Source organism: Abramis brama, assembly GCF_963993115.1.
Source record: "Abramis brama genome assembly, chromosome: 22".
Lineage (NCBI taxonomy): Eukaryota > Metazoa > Chordata > Actinopteri > Cypriniformes > Leuciscidae > Abramis > Abramis brama.
In genome coordinates, this window is record NC_139984.1 from 19108507 (window position 1) to 19123124 (window position 14618).

The following is a 14618-nucleotide window of genomic DNA, read 5'->3' on the forward strand; positions in this document are numbered from 1 at the left end:
AAAAAAGAAATATAATTTTTTTAGTAGCAATTTACTTCATCCTTGTTTCATAAAAGTATTAATTTCTTACTATATTACAGAAACAATACCCTTAACTGTACGCCCCCCTTTTTGAGCATAGACGTAAAAATGCACTTAAAGGGTTAGTTCACCCAAAAATGAACATTCTGTGATTAATTACTCACCCACATGTCATTCAAAACCCACTAGACCTTTGTTCATCTTCGGAACACATATTTTTGATGAAATCACAAAAATAACAACGACTTCTCTTCCGTGTCAGTCTCTGATGCTGTTCACGTAGTAAACAGTGCAGCGCTTCCGGGTTCTACGTCAGAATGCCGGCTCAGTATTGGCTGGATCCTGCGTCAGCATCACACGCATACGTTGAGGTGCTCTCACGTTAACAGCGTCAGAGTCTGACACGGAAGAGAAGAAATTGTTGAATAAAGTTATTTTTGTTTTTTCGCGCACAAAAAGTATTTTCGGCGCTTCATAACTTTAAGGTTGAACCACTGTAGTCTGGGCCTTGAAAGTGGTGATTGCATTGCAGTCTATGGCAGGGTCAGAACGTTCTGGGATTTCATCAAAAATATCTTAATTTTGTGTTCCGAAGATGATAAAGGGTTTGGAATGACATGAGGGTGAGTAATTAATGACAGAAATTTCTTTCTTTTTTTTTGGTGAACTAACATTTTAAATGGGGGGGGGGAATTGACACAGACATCTATCTATCTATCTATCTATCTATCTATCTATCTATCTATCTATCTATCTATGTGTCACATTAATTGGTTGTCTGGGAGGGTAATGCTTTGTAAAAGTTAACATAAAACACAAATGTAAAAAAAAAATGTTAACATAAGATATATCTTTAAAAAAAACCAAAAAACATATTTAAATCTTTTTAAAATTGACTTTTGCAAATAACCTTTGTTAAATTTATAGAAGTAGGCTATTTGTTAATATTAATCGACCAGAGCTTAGTTTTATTTTTAACTAACAACTAAAAAAAGATTTATAAATACTAACAAATATATTGCTCATTCATTGTTCGTTAATGTTAGTTAATACATTTATATGACAAACACATTTTTTTATTATTTATTTCTATGATGCATTTATTGGAGAGAATAATCCTGTCAGACGCAGCACTGCTGTGAACGCGCGTTCACGTTTAAACACAATTTAAACAATGTATTATTCAATGCATTACTTCTATATAATTATATATTAAGTTGCTCTCAAGCAAGTGGTAAAATATTTAACCATGTATTTATATTAAAATCTTTTGCATTTAAATTTTAATACAATAAATCTTGCATGTCACAAAGAACTTGTTTTTCCACCTCCACGAATGTCATTATGTCGCCTTGTTGAGGTAAATTGTAGTTTTCCTTGCTTTACCCCGGTCTTAAAGTGAAAAAAGTAGTATTTAATTAAATAAATTTATGGTGAGATTACTACATTTTATTTAATTAATCGCACTTATGGTGAAATGACTACATTTTCAGGTCAATCTGTGTTCCACGAAACATGCGCTGTCACTTTAATTCCGCGTTTGCAGCACAGCAGAAATCATAGACAGCATATAAACGGCAAAAGTAGACTCGGTGCGGAAACGATCGCTGCACTGCTGTATAGGCTACGCACCGCAACTGGAACGGATCGATCATCGACGGACTGCATCCGCGTGCAGTGTGAAAGCTCTGTAAACATGGGCACGGAAAAAAATACTCACCACACACGCACTGCAAACGAAATATGTGTGAAACGGGCGTAGACTTGGAGCAGGAGAGCTACTCCGGCTGCTACTCGCAGTAGAGCGAGTGTTGCCATCTTCAGTTCAGCGACATATTTCCCGCCGCGCGCTCTCTGTCCGCTAGTGCTCATCTGTATTTGACGCAAGTGTTTGTTTGTGTGTGAGTGTGCGCGCTTGCGCACTCATTGGGATAATTGTAAACGCGCAAACACAGACAGAAAAGACATGCCATCGTGGAAATAAGATAAATAACATATTACTTAAGGGCTATTTAGTTTTTTTTTAATAAAATAACAAATTGTAATATGGCGCTATAAAGAAAATCAAATCAAATTTACTTGACTTCAAGGGGGGCGGGGGGAGCCCCTTATATAATGGTAGGGGAAACACTGCAAAATATATGTATTTTTTTTAACATTTCTTACTCTAAAAATGCTATAAAATCAAAGCCATGTGTCTATCCAAGATGTGTTCCAAATTTGAAGTTTATATCACAAAAAGTGAAGTTCCCATGAGATGTTGTTTAGGCGCTATAACAAAAATAAAACTATTTATATGCATTCTCCTGCACAAATTAATACATTTCTGTCACTATATCACTTATATGCCAAATATGGAACCTTGAGTCTCAAACCTTTCCAATGATATGTGTTTTGTCAAGATTAGACAAGTTTTGATTACAAGATAGTGCAGTGAATTTTGTAATATGAAACATGACACGGCTAGCAGGACAGTTAAGGGGTTACGGTTTGAACCATTGCTCACAATGAATTCAAAACAACACCACTAGACTAACACATCTTTAAGCTTTGAAGAAAAATGCTAAGCTGCTAAAAAGTGGTGTTGTTGTGTTTTTTTTTTTGTGGGGAGGTTATATGTTATCTAGTGTCACATAGTAAGACAGTATAATTTCATCTTTCACATATTGACACAGCATGAAGAATGAAGCATAACGCTCATTCATAACCATCATTTTAACAAACCAGTTAAGTTTTAGGGGATTTTGATTGTTCTCTTTGACTAAAGTTCAGACAACCACCCATTTTTTGTCTGTGGTGTTTTTTTGTTGGTGGCAGCCACAAGAACCTCCTTCTTCCTCCATCTGAGCATATACGGCAAAACAAACACCTGATTAGACCTCTACACACTAACCCTCTCCTTACCACCAATAAACACATTTGAGACACAGTTTGAGATTCAGCTGCAGTTTTGTTGTTGCGGTTACTCTTTGCCTACTTTTGTGTGTTGACTTCATGAGGTGTAATCATAATCTTAAGTGGGATTTGCTATATTGATGCTGCTTGCATTCCACGTGCATGAAATCAAAGTCGAAACAAACAGTTCAATGCTTTCAAGCTCACTCACAGATGAAACAGTGAAGAGAGGAAGTTGTGTTGCCCACTGCTGCGTCACTGCTGATAGCAACAGGAAGAAATAGTGCTGCATTTGTGTGTAACTGCTGTGCTTGATAGTTTCATACACCTCTCTTGCTCCTCTTCATTGGCTCCCAACGTTGGCTTCGGTTCAATGTCAAGACACTTCATTCAGGCTTCTTTGCATCTCATTCTTGAACCCTGCTTATAGTCTGTTGGGGTGTGGGGCGTGTGGGGGTGACCAGATGGCCCTCAGTGTGTAGTTTAGAGGAGAAGCCATTGGGGACGTGTGTGTGGAAAGGAGTGGTAAGGTGCAGACAAGCTATGGGATGCTGCAGTGTGACCCAGAGGAATACGGGAACTGATGAAGTGGGCCCAGATGAGATCGAACTCCTGGAAATCAACAATGCAGGGTAAGAGACTGACTGCCACATGGTTGTTTTTTTGCTCATGCATTTCAGTTGGAAGCCAGGCTCTTGCGTGGACATAATATACTTAGTAGCAGAACTTCCTCCTTTCAGAGTGTTAGGTAATGTTTGATAACATTTTGAAAACCGCAAAGGGTTAGTTGTTCATAATCATGTAGATGTTAAAATGGAAGTGACTGTCCATTGGAGTTATGAATGTTTGAATTTGTTTTACATAATATGTATTCTAAGAGTGATGGTTTTTATGGTAAGAAACCATGTGACAGTTTCAGTTTTAGCCAGTAAGTAATTTATAGAGACCCCTTTTTCCGCATCAAAGTTCAAACCATTCTGCTTTGTTCTTTCTGTCTGAAATTTATCTGATGAAACTGTGTGAAACATCTTGAGCTTATTGTGTAAGTTGTAGTTGTCTTATTCCTCTCACAACGATGGTGTTTACCGTGGATGGGCAGCAGACTTGCAGTTAGATCTCATTAGATCCTCTCATACACCAAATGAGGCAGAACTAATGTAACTAGTTTAGCTAATTAAAGGAGCCAAGTGTGTTTGAGCAGTCTGGTGTCTTACTCCAGGCTGGAAGCCTCAATCCTCTCATTAGGAGACTGTAGGGATTAGAGTGGGAGTTAATCAGAGCTCATAAGCTTTATGTGGCCAAACTAGCAGAAAAACGGGGATCAGACAACGGCCAATCTGCAGAAATAAACACAGGTTGTTTATATGCAGATATGCAACTGCGTCAGGGGTGAAAACATGGTTTGTTTGGGGTAATTACAATGTTAAATCACTCTCATTTTGTGGGTAATGGTCTTGCAGTATACCTGTTGAAGTGTCCATAGGTTCTGAGCGTTGCTTAAAGAGTCGGGCCTATTGAGGGTCAGATGGCGGATGTCTGCTTGTCATTCACCACCCATAGTAAGCTGCTTATGTCTGAGCACTTCCACAGCAAGCAGTATGCGTAAAAGCAGCGGGAACAGAGGGTCTGGGGATGAAATAAGTAATATTCAGGGAACAAACCTCATACAAAGCGTGTAAAAATTTGCACTTGCTGCGCACTTGTTTCTCTGGCACATATTATGTCAATAGTATGAATCAGAAGTTCCCACTCAGTCACAGAAAATAGGTTACTTCCACGCTGCTACATAAGGCGAAACTAAATCTCCCACTAAATCTATCACAACAATTTGCATTGTGTTTCTTAAATCCTCATCTCTTATGCTGCAAGATAAAGTGATTTGACACTGTTTAACCATCTGCGGTTTCAGGCTCTGGAGTCTCTCTGAAAGCAGACTCCAAATTTCCACAAGGAATGGCACAGATGAAGATCCTCATCATTGTTCTTCTGTGAGGCACCTGAAGCAGGAGGTAAGCAAGTAAACAGGAAGTTGCAATGGGTGTAGTTTCCAAAGAAGAAAAAAAAGATAACATGCAGAGAAAACAAAAGAGAAACAACAGTGGCTCTAAATATGTGTTGGACACTTAAAAATCTATGAATATTTCTAAATTACACAAAAGAGCAAAGCAACTGGCATTTATTTTGAACAAAATGTGCATCATTGATGTGTAAATACCACTTTTTTATATTTTATACATAATTCTATAACATTTTATGTTTTGCTTAGGTGCATTAAAGTATCTAAATACTTTTTGGAGCCACTGTATTCACATAGATCTAGATGAATGTAATGTCTGCACTGAATAAGAGTTTTCATCTCCATTTCTGCATCTGTGTCTTGTGCAAGGAACCGGATCCTGGATCTGTGAGGAACAAAACTCAACACAACCATTCACAAGTATGTCTTCATCAGCTTCTAAATAAATAAATAAATAAAATAATCCTCTGTGCATTTGTCAACATTACATGCTCTTTATATAGCATTATAGGGGGATTTTTTTTGTATTTCTGTTTCTCAGCTTGTGCTTTGGGGCTGGACAAAAAAAGAGCTCCATCACAGGCTGTACACTCATCCAATCAGAGAATGGGAAGGACAGGCACCACACACTTATGGAGACATTATCCACTCATCTTCTGTGTATTTACACAGTGGATACACAAAGGTAACAATTCAACATAATTGCTTCAGTTCATGTGCCAAACTGTCCCTAACTACACTAAACTATAATGAAGATGCCTTTTGATTTGCTTAGTGCCAATTCAGAATTATTTTGGGGGAAAAACGATTTAAGAGGAGCTGAATTAATATTTTTGCATATGTCCAACTTTATGAGTAACTGTAATTTGTATGCATTATTATGTCTGTCCGCAGGCTATGAGCGAAAGATATCTGGTTTTATTTTCCTTCCATTTGTTAATCCTTGCTTTGGACAGCGCTAATAATGAATTTATTTATGAGGTAAGACTCTTTCTATAAGGAATAAGGTATAAGGAAATATGTAACGACGTGAGCTTCACTTTAAAATGCCATCTGTGTTTCGTCACAGGGCATTCTCCCTCTCTCTGCCATTGAGGTGCGTCTGTTCTCACAGCAGGACCCCAGTTCTCCACACATGTTTGAGATTAGCGGTGAGTGCCCCTCTAATAAAAAATAAAAAAACGACAACAACTTAAATATCTAAATTAACCCTGAATATGAGAATTTTGAAGTCACAAAAAAATCTGAACATGGTACACCTATATTTATGATATACTCTAGGGCCTATGGTGGACTCAAAGATCTTCATTTGTACTAGTGCTGCTGAAAAAAATGCCTGGATTGAGAACATTGAGGAAAGGAGATACAAATCCCTAAGGCAACCACTGAGCCCATCCCATAGTGCTCTCTCATACCTGGTACATCATATTCAGCCTTGTACTGCATACCTGGAATATACAGAATTATATTCTTATTATATGGCTCAGAATTATTAGATGGCTCAGACAGGTTTTATTTCCACTATTCCAGGTGCCATGTGATGAAAACTGGAAGAAGGAGGAGCTTAAAAGGTACTTACTGCGGTCTCCGATCTTGCAATGGGAGGGGACGCCCATTCAGCACATGGGCTATCCGAAATACCTTTCATTGGTGCACATCAGCAACATATACACACAGGTCAGGCTATAGACTATAAATAGAGAGTGGTGTCCATGTAATTCAGGATGGTACTAAACAGGCCTCTTTCAAACAACTGGACCGGCTTTTGCAGGGACCTCAGGAGCGTTTGCTTGTGCTCTTCCCGTTTGACCTCCTCATTCTATCTCTCGACTGTCATCATGTTCGTGTGAAATATGAGGTAAGCTAATTTTGCTGACTAAACAACAAGCCATACAGAACACTGCATGTCAGCAATATGTCTGCAACTATGAGCCATAGAAATGTATTTGGCAGCCTCAATTAGTACACTCTTTAAAATAAAGGTTCCAAAAAGGGTTTTTTTCACAGTCAAGCCACAGAAGAAGCATTTTTACTTCCCCAAAGAACCTTTCAGTGAACAGTTCTTAAAAGAACCATTTTAAAAGAACAAACTTTTTCCATTATTAAGAATCTTTTGTGGAATGGAAAGTTTCCATGCTGTTAAAGGTTTTTCATGGAACCACTGATGCCAATAAAGAACCTTTATTTTTAGGAGTGTAAGTAAGTGGTGAACCCTATTTAATTGAAAAGTTAACTCAGTTGATAAGTGGTGCCAAAGTGCTGTTTATAAATTGGCTTCTGTTTCTTTAAAAAAAAAAAAAAAAGTAAACAAAGGACCTTCTGGCCACCATTATTGTAATATGACCTCAATTTTAGTGATTCTACTTTTTAATACAAAAAACAAACATTTAATTTAGATTCAAATATAGGACTATTGTATACATCACAGCACTGAGTTGTATTGTTTTATACTGAAGGGTCGTCTGCCACTAAAGAGCATCAAAGCCATGGAAAGATCGGCACTACCTGGCAGACTGGAGTTTGAACTCACAGGTATGTATCTTTCTGAACAAATACATTACTCTCATATTCCAACACAACACTTGGACATAACCTCTAAATTGTAAGCAATATAAATCATTTAAGTTTAATATATTTAATATACAATATAGATGGGTTATATATACATATATATATATACAGTGAGGAAAATAAGTATTTGAACACCCTGCTATTTTGCAAGTTCTCCCACTTAGAAATCACGGAGGGGTCTGAAATTGTCATCGTAGGTGCATGTCCACTGTGAGAGACATAATCTAAAAAAAAAAAAAAAACAGAAATCACAATGTATGATTTTTTAACTATTTATTTGTATGATACAGCTGCAAATAAGTATTTGAACACCTGAGAAAATCAATGTTAATATTTGGTACAGTAGCCTTTGTTTGCAATTACAGAGGTCAAACGTTTCCTGTAGTTTTTCACCAGGTTTGCACACACTGCAGGAGGGAATTTGGCCCACTCCTCCACACAGATCTTCTCTAGATCAGTCAGGTTTCTGGGCTGTCGCTGAGAAACACGGAGTTTGAGCTCCCTCCAAAGATTCTCTATTGGGTTTAGGTCTGGAGACTGGCTAGGCCACGCCAGAGCCTTGATATGCTTCTTACAGAGCCACTCCTTGGTTATCCTGGCTGTGTGCTTCGGGTCATTGTCATGTTGGAAGACCCAGCCTCGACCCATCTTCAATGCTCTAACTGAGGGAAGGAGGTTGTTCCCCAAAATCTCGCAATACATGGCCCCGGTCATCCTCTCCTTAATACATTGCAGTCGCACTGTCCCATGTGCAGAAAAACACCCCCAAAGCATGATGCTACCACCCCCATGCTTCACAGTAGGGATGGTGTTCTTGGGATGGTACTCATCATTCTTCTTCCTCCAAACACGTTTAGTGGAATTATGACCAAAAAGTTCTATTTTGGTCTCATCTGACCACATGATTTCCTCCCATGACTCCTCTGGATCATCCAAATGGTCATTGGCAAACTTAAGACGGGCCTTGACATGTGCTGGTTTAAGCAGGGGAACCTTCCGTGCCATGCATGATTTCAAACCATGACGTCTTAGTGTATTACCGACAGTAACCTTGGAAACGGTGGTCCCAGCTCTTTTCAGGTCATTGACCAGCTCCTCCCGTGTAGTTCTGGGCTGATTTCTCACCTTTCTTAGGATCATTGAGACCCCACGAGGTGAGATCTTGCATGGAGCCCCAGTCCGAGGGAGATTGACAGTCATGTTTAGCTTCTTCCATTTTCTAATGATTGCTCTAACAGTGGACCTTTTTTCACCAAGCTGCTTGGCAATTTCCCCGTAGCCCTTTCCAGCCTTGTGGAGGTGTACAATTTTGTCTCTAGTGTCTTTGGACAGCTCTTTGGTCTTGGCCATGTTAGTTGGATTCTTACTGATTGTATGGGGTGGACAGGTGTCTTTATGCAGCTAACGACCTCAAACAGGTGCATCTAATTTAGGATAATAAATGGAGTGGAGGTGGACATTTTAAAGGCAGACTAACAGGTCTTTGAGAGTCAGAATTCTAGCTGATAGACAGGTGTTCAAATACTTATTTGCAGCTGTATCATACAAATAAATAGTTAAAAAATCATATATTGTGATTTCTGGATTTTTTTTTTTAGATTATGTCTCTCACAGTGGACATGCACCTACGATGACAATTTCAGACCCCTCCATGATTTCCAAGTGGGAGAACTTGCAAAATAGCAGGGTGTTCAAATACTTATTTTCCTCACTGTATATACCACTCTGACAATATGTGCTGTCCAAAACAGAGCCACATATATATATATATATATATTAGGTGTGTGACGAGACGCTTACTCCACGAGACGAGACGAGACACGAGATTGGGTTCACGAGAACGAGACAAGACGAGATTTTTACACAATTTTTAAGAAATCCTCAATGATGAAATATATGAATGGAAAATAGTCTTTTTTTTTTTCAACTGAAAATCACAAAATGCAAAACAATTTAGGTGCATTTTGAAATCAACTTGTAATGAATGTTATTTTACTTCTATTATAATTAATTCTATGCAGTAAAGGACATGCAAACACTGCAAAATGTTTTGCTATAAACTCTACCGTCTGGCTTCTCCCCTGTACGATTTCATATGAGAAATCTAACTCCTTTCCACAAATCGAACATAAAAAAAAATAAAACAGTATAAATAAAATAAATATAAATAACTGAAATAACACTTTAAATGCAAACAGTAAGTGTGTATCCATACTCAAAGTACTGCTCTCTCAAAACTACAAGTTCAAACAGAAACAATTTTTTTCTTCAAGCATGAAAAAGAGATAAATTAACTACACAGAACAGACTAAGATTATGGTCATGTTCTTTTTCAAGAATATAAGCATGTCGACGATTTCTGGCAGCAGTTGAGACCTTTGGGCAGTAACTAGGGCTGCACGATATGAGGAAAAGCTGCGATGTGCGATAACATTGTTTAATATTGCGATGTCGATATGACTTGTGATATGTGAATGTTAGCTATACTGTTCCCATGTCTTAGTGCTTTAATAGGTTCTTTGCGCGATAGGTCAAATGTTTATTACCTGCCTGGTTCAGATTACACTATTTTAGCGCGATTTTGGCACGATCCGTTTCGTGGAGATTCGTAAAAAGGACAACGGGCGTCGGGACGCAAGATTCGATCGTTTCATTTCGTATAGTGTGTCATAGTGGGCGACAACCTACGCGTCTGCGATGCTTCAGGACATCACGACAGAAAGACTAGCATGTTTAATTTTAACGGTCCTCCACGACGGGTTGAGTGTGTGCGAGAGTGAGTGAGAGTGCGAGCAACAGTGAGCGTGTGTGTGTGCGCGAGTGAGTGAGTGAGCAAGGGACAGTGGTTGTGTGTGTGTGCGCGGAGTGTGTGTGTGATTGGCCCGGCACACAAATTGGGCATCTTCAATATTTCACCCTCACGCTCCATCACGCTGACATCACAACAACTCACGAGACAAAGTTTCACCTGGACGAGAAGTCTCGTCGCGTTTTAATCTCGTCACACCCCTAATATATATATATAAGCCATATATATATATATATATAAGCCATATATATATATATATATATATATATATATATATATATATATATATATATATATATATATATAGCCTATATATATATATATATAAGCCATATATATATATATATATATATATATATATATATATATATATATATATATATATATTCTTACATCACACCCTGCGGTTGTGTCTGTGGTAATGGTCTGTACTCTTTTTAAGCACACATCAGTGCGGTTTATCTGACATGTCATTTCACTATGACTTGTCATGAGAGCCCAGGATATACTATTGCATGATATCAAACCATTGGGGTTACTTCTTAGTTGTGCAGTTTGTTAGGGGTTTATTAGGATATACTATATATTATCATGTATTGGTCTTTCATAAACATTAAGAAAGCCAAAGTTGGATACATTGCATGATTTGTTGTTCTAAGTAGTCAGAAATCAAGTGATGTGTCGTAGTCATACAGAGATGCTTGTGACTCACCTTCAGAAAATAGCCATGTGATGATAAACACACTCAGACTGGCTCCTCAATGTTCCTCTTATCGCCTGAATTATTTAACAAATGTCATTACACCAAGTTATAGAACTGACATGTAAATAACTTGACAAAATTATCAGAAGCAAAGAAAAAGGAGCTGTGAATAATGTTGGCCACTTCATAGTTCTTCTTCTATGCACTTTTCTGTCAGATTTCAAGCCACATACAGTTCCAACTTCACACAAGTGTGTTTTCTAAACTGTTGTCAGCCTATAATCTTTATGCTGATCTGGAGTGATGTATTTTCCAGGTGAACTGATGGAGCCTCTGCTCGTCTCCTGTATTTACCCTGAGGACTATCAAAGCTGGATCTTCCAGTTACAACAGGCAAGACTGCAGTCTTTGGATTTTAAACTGTTTGCATTAAAGACAAGATAATGATGATCATAGTAAAACGAATTACTTTAGAGTTGACCACACTTTATGAGATGTAAATGCAGCCTAAACATTGATACAATAAATTTGAATACTTTTTTTCCATCTTACAGCCTGATAAAGTGGCAGACTCATTGTCACATCACACCCCTCCACCTCTGATACCGAAGAAGCGCAGAAGCTGAGGATGATGACGGATGGGGATTCAAATGTTGTAAACATCATAAAAACTCCCATTAATCATTGTGCCCAATGAAAGCTGCTGATGACAAATGAACATTTTACTGTTGCATTTTAATTATAAGTAACAAATCTCCTCACTGCTTGTGACTGTGAGGAAAATCTTCAATAGCTAGGAAACTCAACAGGTTTAGAAATTCTGCTCCATTTCAGTAGCTAAATAGCTAAATATCTGTTTCTGAGGTAGTGAAAAGAAAACAGGCCTTACAGCTTACACATGCACTAAGTAGGCTACAATGTATAAAATTAATATAAATGGTTATTTGAGATGTAATAAACTGTTTTAATTATAAATTAATTCCAGGGTCTTGTATTTGTGAGCTAAATAATATTTACATAAACTGTCAGAATACACATCCTCTACAAAATAGCAATTTAAACAAACATTCGACAGCAACATCTTTAAAACTATCCACAATGTGGAAATGTTTCTCCTTTTTTTCCCTAACGATAAACAGCATTCAAGTGATTCACATTATATAATTTGTAATCCTAATTTTCAGACAATGGGGCAGAACAGACAAGCTCAGGAGTCAGAGAGTAACTAATATTTTCATTCACTAGTTTATCCTGCTCTCTGTCACCCCTAATCTTTCTTCATGTTATCTCTTGCTGTGGGAAGGTAGAAGGCAGTAGCTGAACATAATAAGTTAACAGGCAGAATGTTAAAGGGTTAGTTCACCCAAAAATGAAAATTCTGTCAGTAATAACTCACCCTCATGTTGTTCCAACCCCGTAAGACTTTTGTTCATCTTCGGAACACAAATTAAGATATTTTTGATGAAATCTGAGAGCTGGATCACTCCTCCATAGGCTTCTAAGGGATCGAAACTTGCCAGCCCAGAAAAGTTAATAAAGACATTGTTAAAATAGTCCCTTGATAAGCTTGTGGTTGAGCCACTGTAGTCACTTGAACTATTTTAAAGATGTCTTTACTAACTTTTCTGGGCCGGCAAGATTCGATCCCATAAAAGCCTAGATGGAGGACTCGAGCCAGCTTTCAGATTTCATCAAAAATATCTTAATTTGTGCTCCGAAGATGAATGAAAACCTTACGGGGTTGAAACAACATGAGGGTGAGTAATTACTGACAGAATTTTCAATTTTGGGTGAACTATCCCTTTAAGTTTTACCTTCCCGCGTCTCGCCAGAAGATGGCGTCCACAGCGAAATCATACTGTAGGTTCCTTTGCTTTTAATGTTTGATTGCGGTTTATACAAGGTAGTTGACCGATTTCAAGACAGATTGTTTCATTACTACTTTACTTACCAGGTAAGCAATGTGAACTATATTAGTAGACTTAAGCAGGGAATGGTGAATGAGGGATTTGACACCTGTTAACAGATACCAAAAGGCTGTCTAGGGTCTCGTTTTGTTAACAATTACAACAGTTTAACTGTTAACAAGACAAAACTCTAGACAGCCTTTTTGGTATCTATTTAAAATTTCACAGAACATGCAGTTTACGTAAACAATCTCTTGAAAACAAAAGAAAGTTTTGTGGATTTAGAAAACCAGTTAATGAAATAAGAAGGATCAGGGAAATATGTTGACCTATCAGACACTGAAATAGCGAATTCTTTGTTTACCATATGCATATTAAACCAGTAGGATGTCTCCATCTTCATCAAAGTAAATGGTTATATACTATGACCATCATATTATGATGAAAGAGTTGAAAAATAGTCAAACTAACGTGGGTTCTCAATCCAGTCATTGTATTATTGGTCAAGCCTAGTGAGTGTTGTTGCAGATTACTGTCAGCAGAGGGCAGTATGTTAAATGTCTACAAACAGTCAAGACAGGAGAGGAAAATATACAAAATATCATTATTAATTATAAACAATAAAATTACATCATATCACATGACACATCCCAGGGTACAACAGGGAAGTAAATCAGTGTCTGTGCTGCTTTAGGATTTTTTATTTTTCAGGCAACTTTTTTTTTCTTTTTGAATATACAATATTGAATATACCTGCATGTAGCAATTATGCATTGCCACAATAAATCTATAAGTCTACAAGCATGCACAGCACCTAGCGAGACACTAAGTCAAGAACAGCAGAGGTAGGCTACAACTTCAGGATTGCCCCATCAGGCCAGACTTTAACTTTCATCCTTTTGATTTCAAGCCACAATTTGTACCCACTCTAGACATAGCTTTGGTGTGTTGCCAAACAGGCATACTGACATACTGCTGTCATACTTCAAAAAGACACATTCAAATTAAAAACAGTGCACATGCAATATGCCAGACTTTGGAAATATGTCTATCATGCAAGGGATCTAAAGACTGCAGAGATGGTCAGCTCTAATCATGTATCCCCAGGGCATGGTATAGCAATGCAAATTATTACATTTCATTTCGATACGCTGATACTTTGGGGGTAGATTTAGCCCTATTTCCTGTTTGCCACTGGCACTGACTTTCTTGTGGTTTTATTTTTAAAAATGCAGCTTAATACTCAGAAATCCATTCAATAACCTTTGTGTGGTTTGGTTGGAAGATTATCTAGAAACATATAAGGGATGTGAGACTTTAGAGACACCAGAGACTTTGTTGAAGATTGGATACTGGATATTGAATTGATAAGAGTAGCAGTGAAAAAAAATATTCAAGATGGCAGGAAATCTAAAGGGAAGAGATTCAGATCAGTGAGCATGAGGCGGGAAATCATAATGGACAACTTTTTTATGTATATATATATATATATAATACGAAATTGACATCTTTTCTTCTGGCTGGTAGGTACATTTTCTAAATGCATCTTCTTGATCTCATTGTCATCAATTCACCTGTGCTTTTTGAGCTCAGCTCTGCGTGCAAACAATCAACAACAAAAGAACCAAGTCTTTCCCTACATTTCTTTTTCGATAATCCGTTTCACTCGGATATACTTCGAAATATGGAAGAAAA

At 37.7% G+C, this 14618-nt stretch overlaps 1 protein-coding gene across 1 annotated transcript; it reads left to right on the forward strand.

The window, feature by feature from the left end:
* Nucleotides 1-3158: 3158 nt before the first annotated feature.
* LOC311073108 (putative pleckstrin homology domain-containing family N member 1) lies at nt 3159-11995 on the forward strand. The gene is made up of 12 exons (XM_084098557.1): nt 3159-3548; nt 4826-4925; nt 5303-5353; nt 5475-5618; nt 5828-5914; nt 6003-6084; nt 6215-6351; nt 6464-6610; nt 6705-6791; nt 7390-7465; nt 11333-11409; nt 11571-11995. The coding sequence occupies exons 1-12, from the start codon at nt 3460-3462 to the stop codon at nt 11640-11642; spliced, it is 1149 nt and encodes a 382-aa protein (XP_083954683.1). The 5' UTR covers nt 3159-3459; the 3' UTR covers nt 11643-11995.
* The last annotated feature ends 2623 nt before the right edge of the window (nt 11996-14618 follow it).

What these genes read in the sequence shown, in the direction of transcription:
- LOC311073108 (XM_084098557.1), top strand. Translation starts at nt 3,460, where the DNA reads ATGGGATGCTGCAGTGTGACCCAGAGGAATACGGGAACTGATGAAGTG. An exon ending in CTGGAAATCAACAATGCAGG is followed by an intron (nt 3,549 to 4,825) that starts GTAAGAGACTGA and finishes CTGCGGTTTCAG; the next exon opens with GCTCTGGAGTCTCTCTGAAA. An exon ending in GGATCTTCCAGTTACAACAG is followed by an intron (nt 11,410 to 11,570) that starts GCAAGACTGCAG and finishes TCCATCTTACAG; the next exon opens with CCTGATAAAGTGGCAGACTC.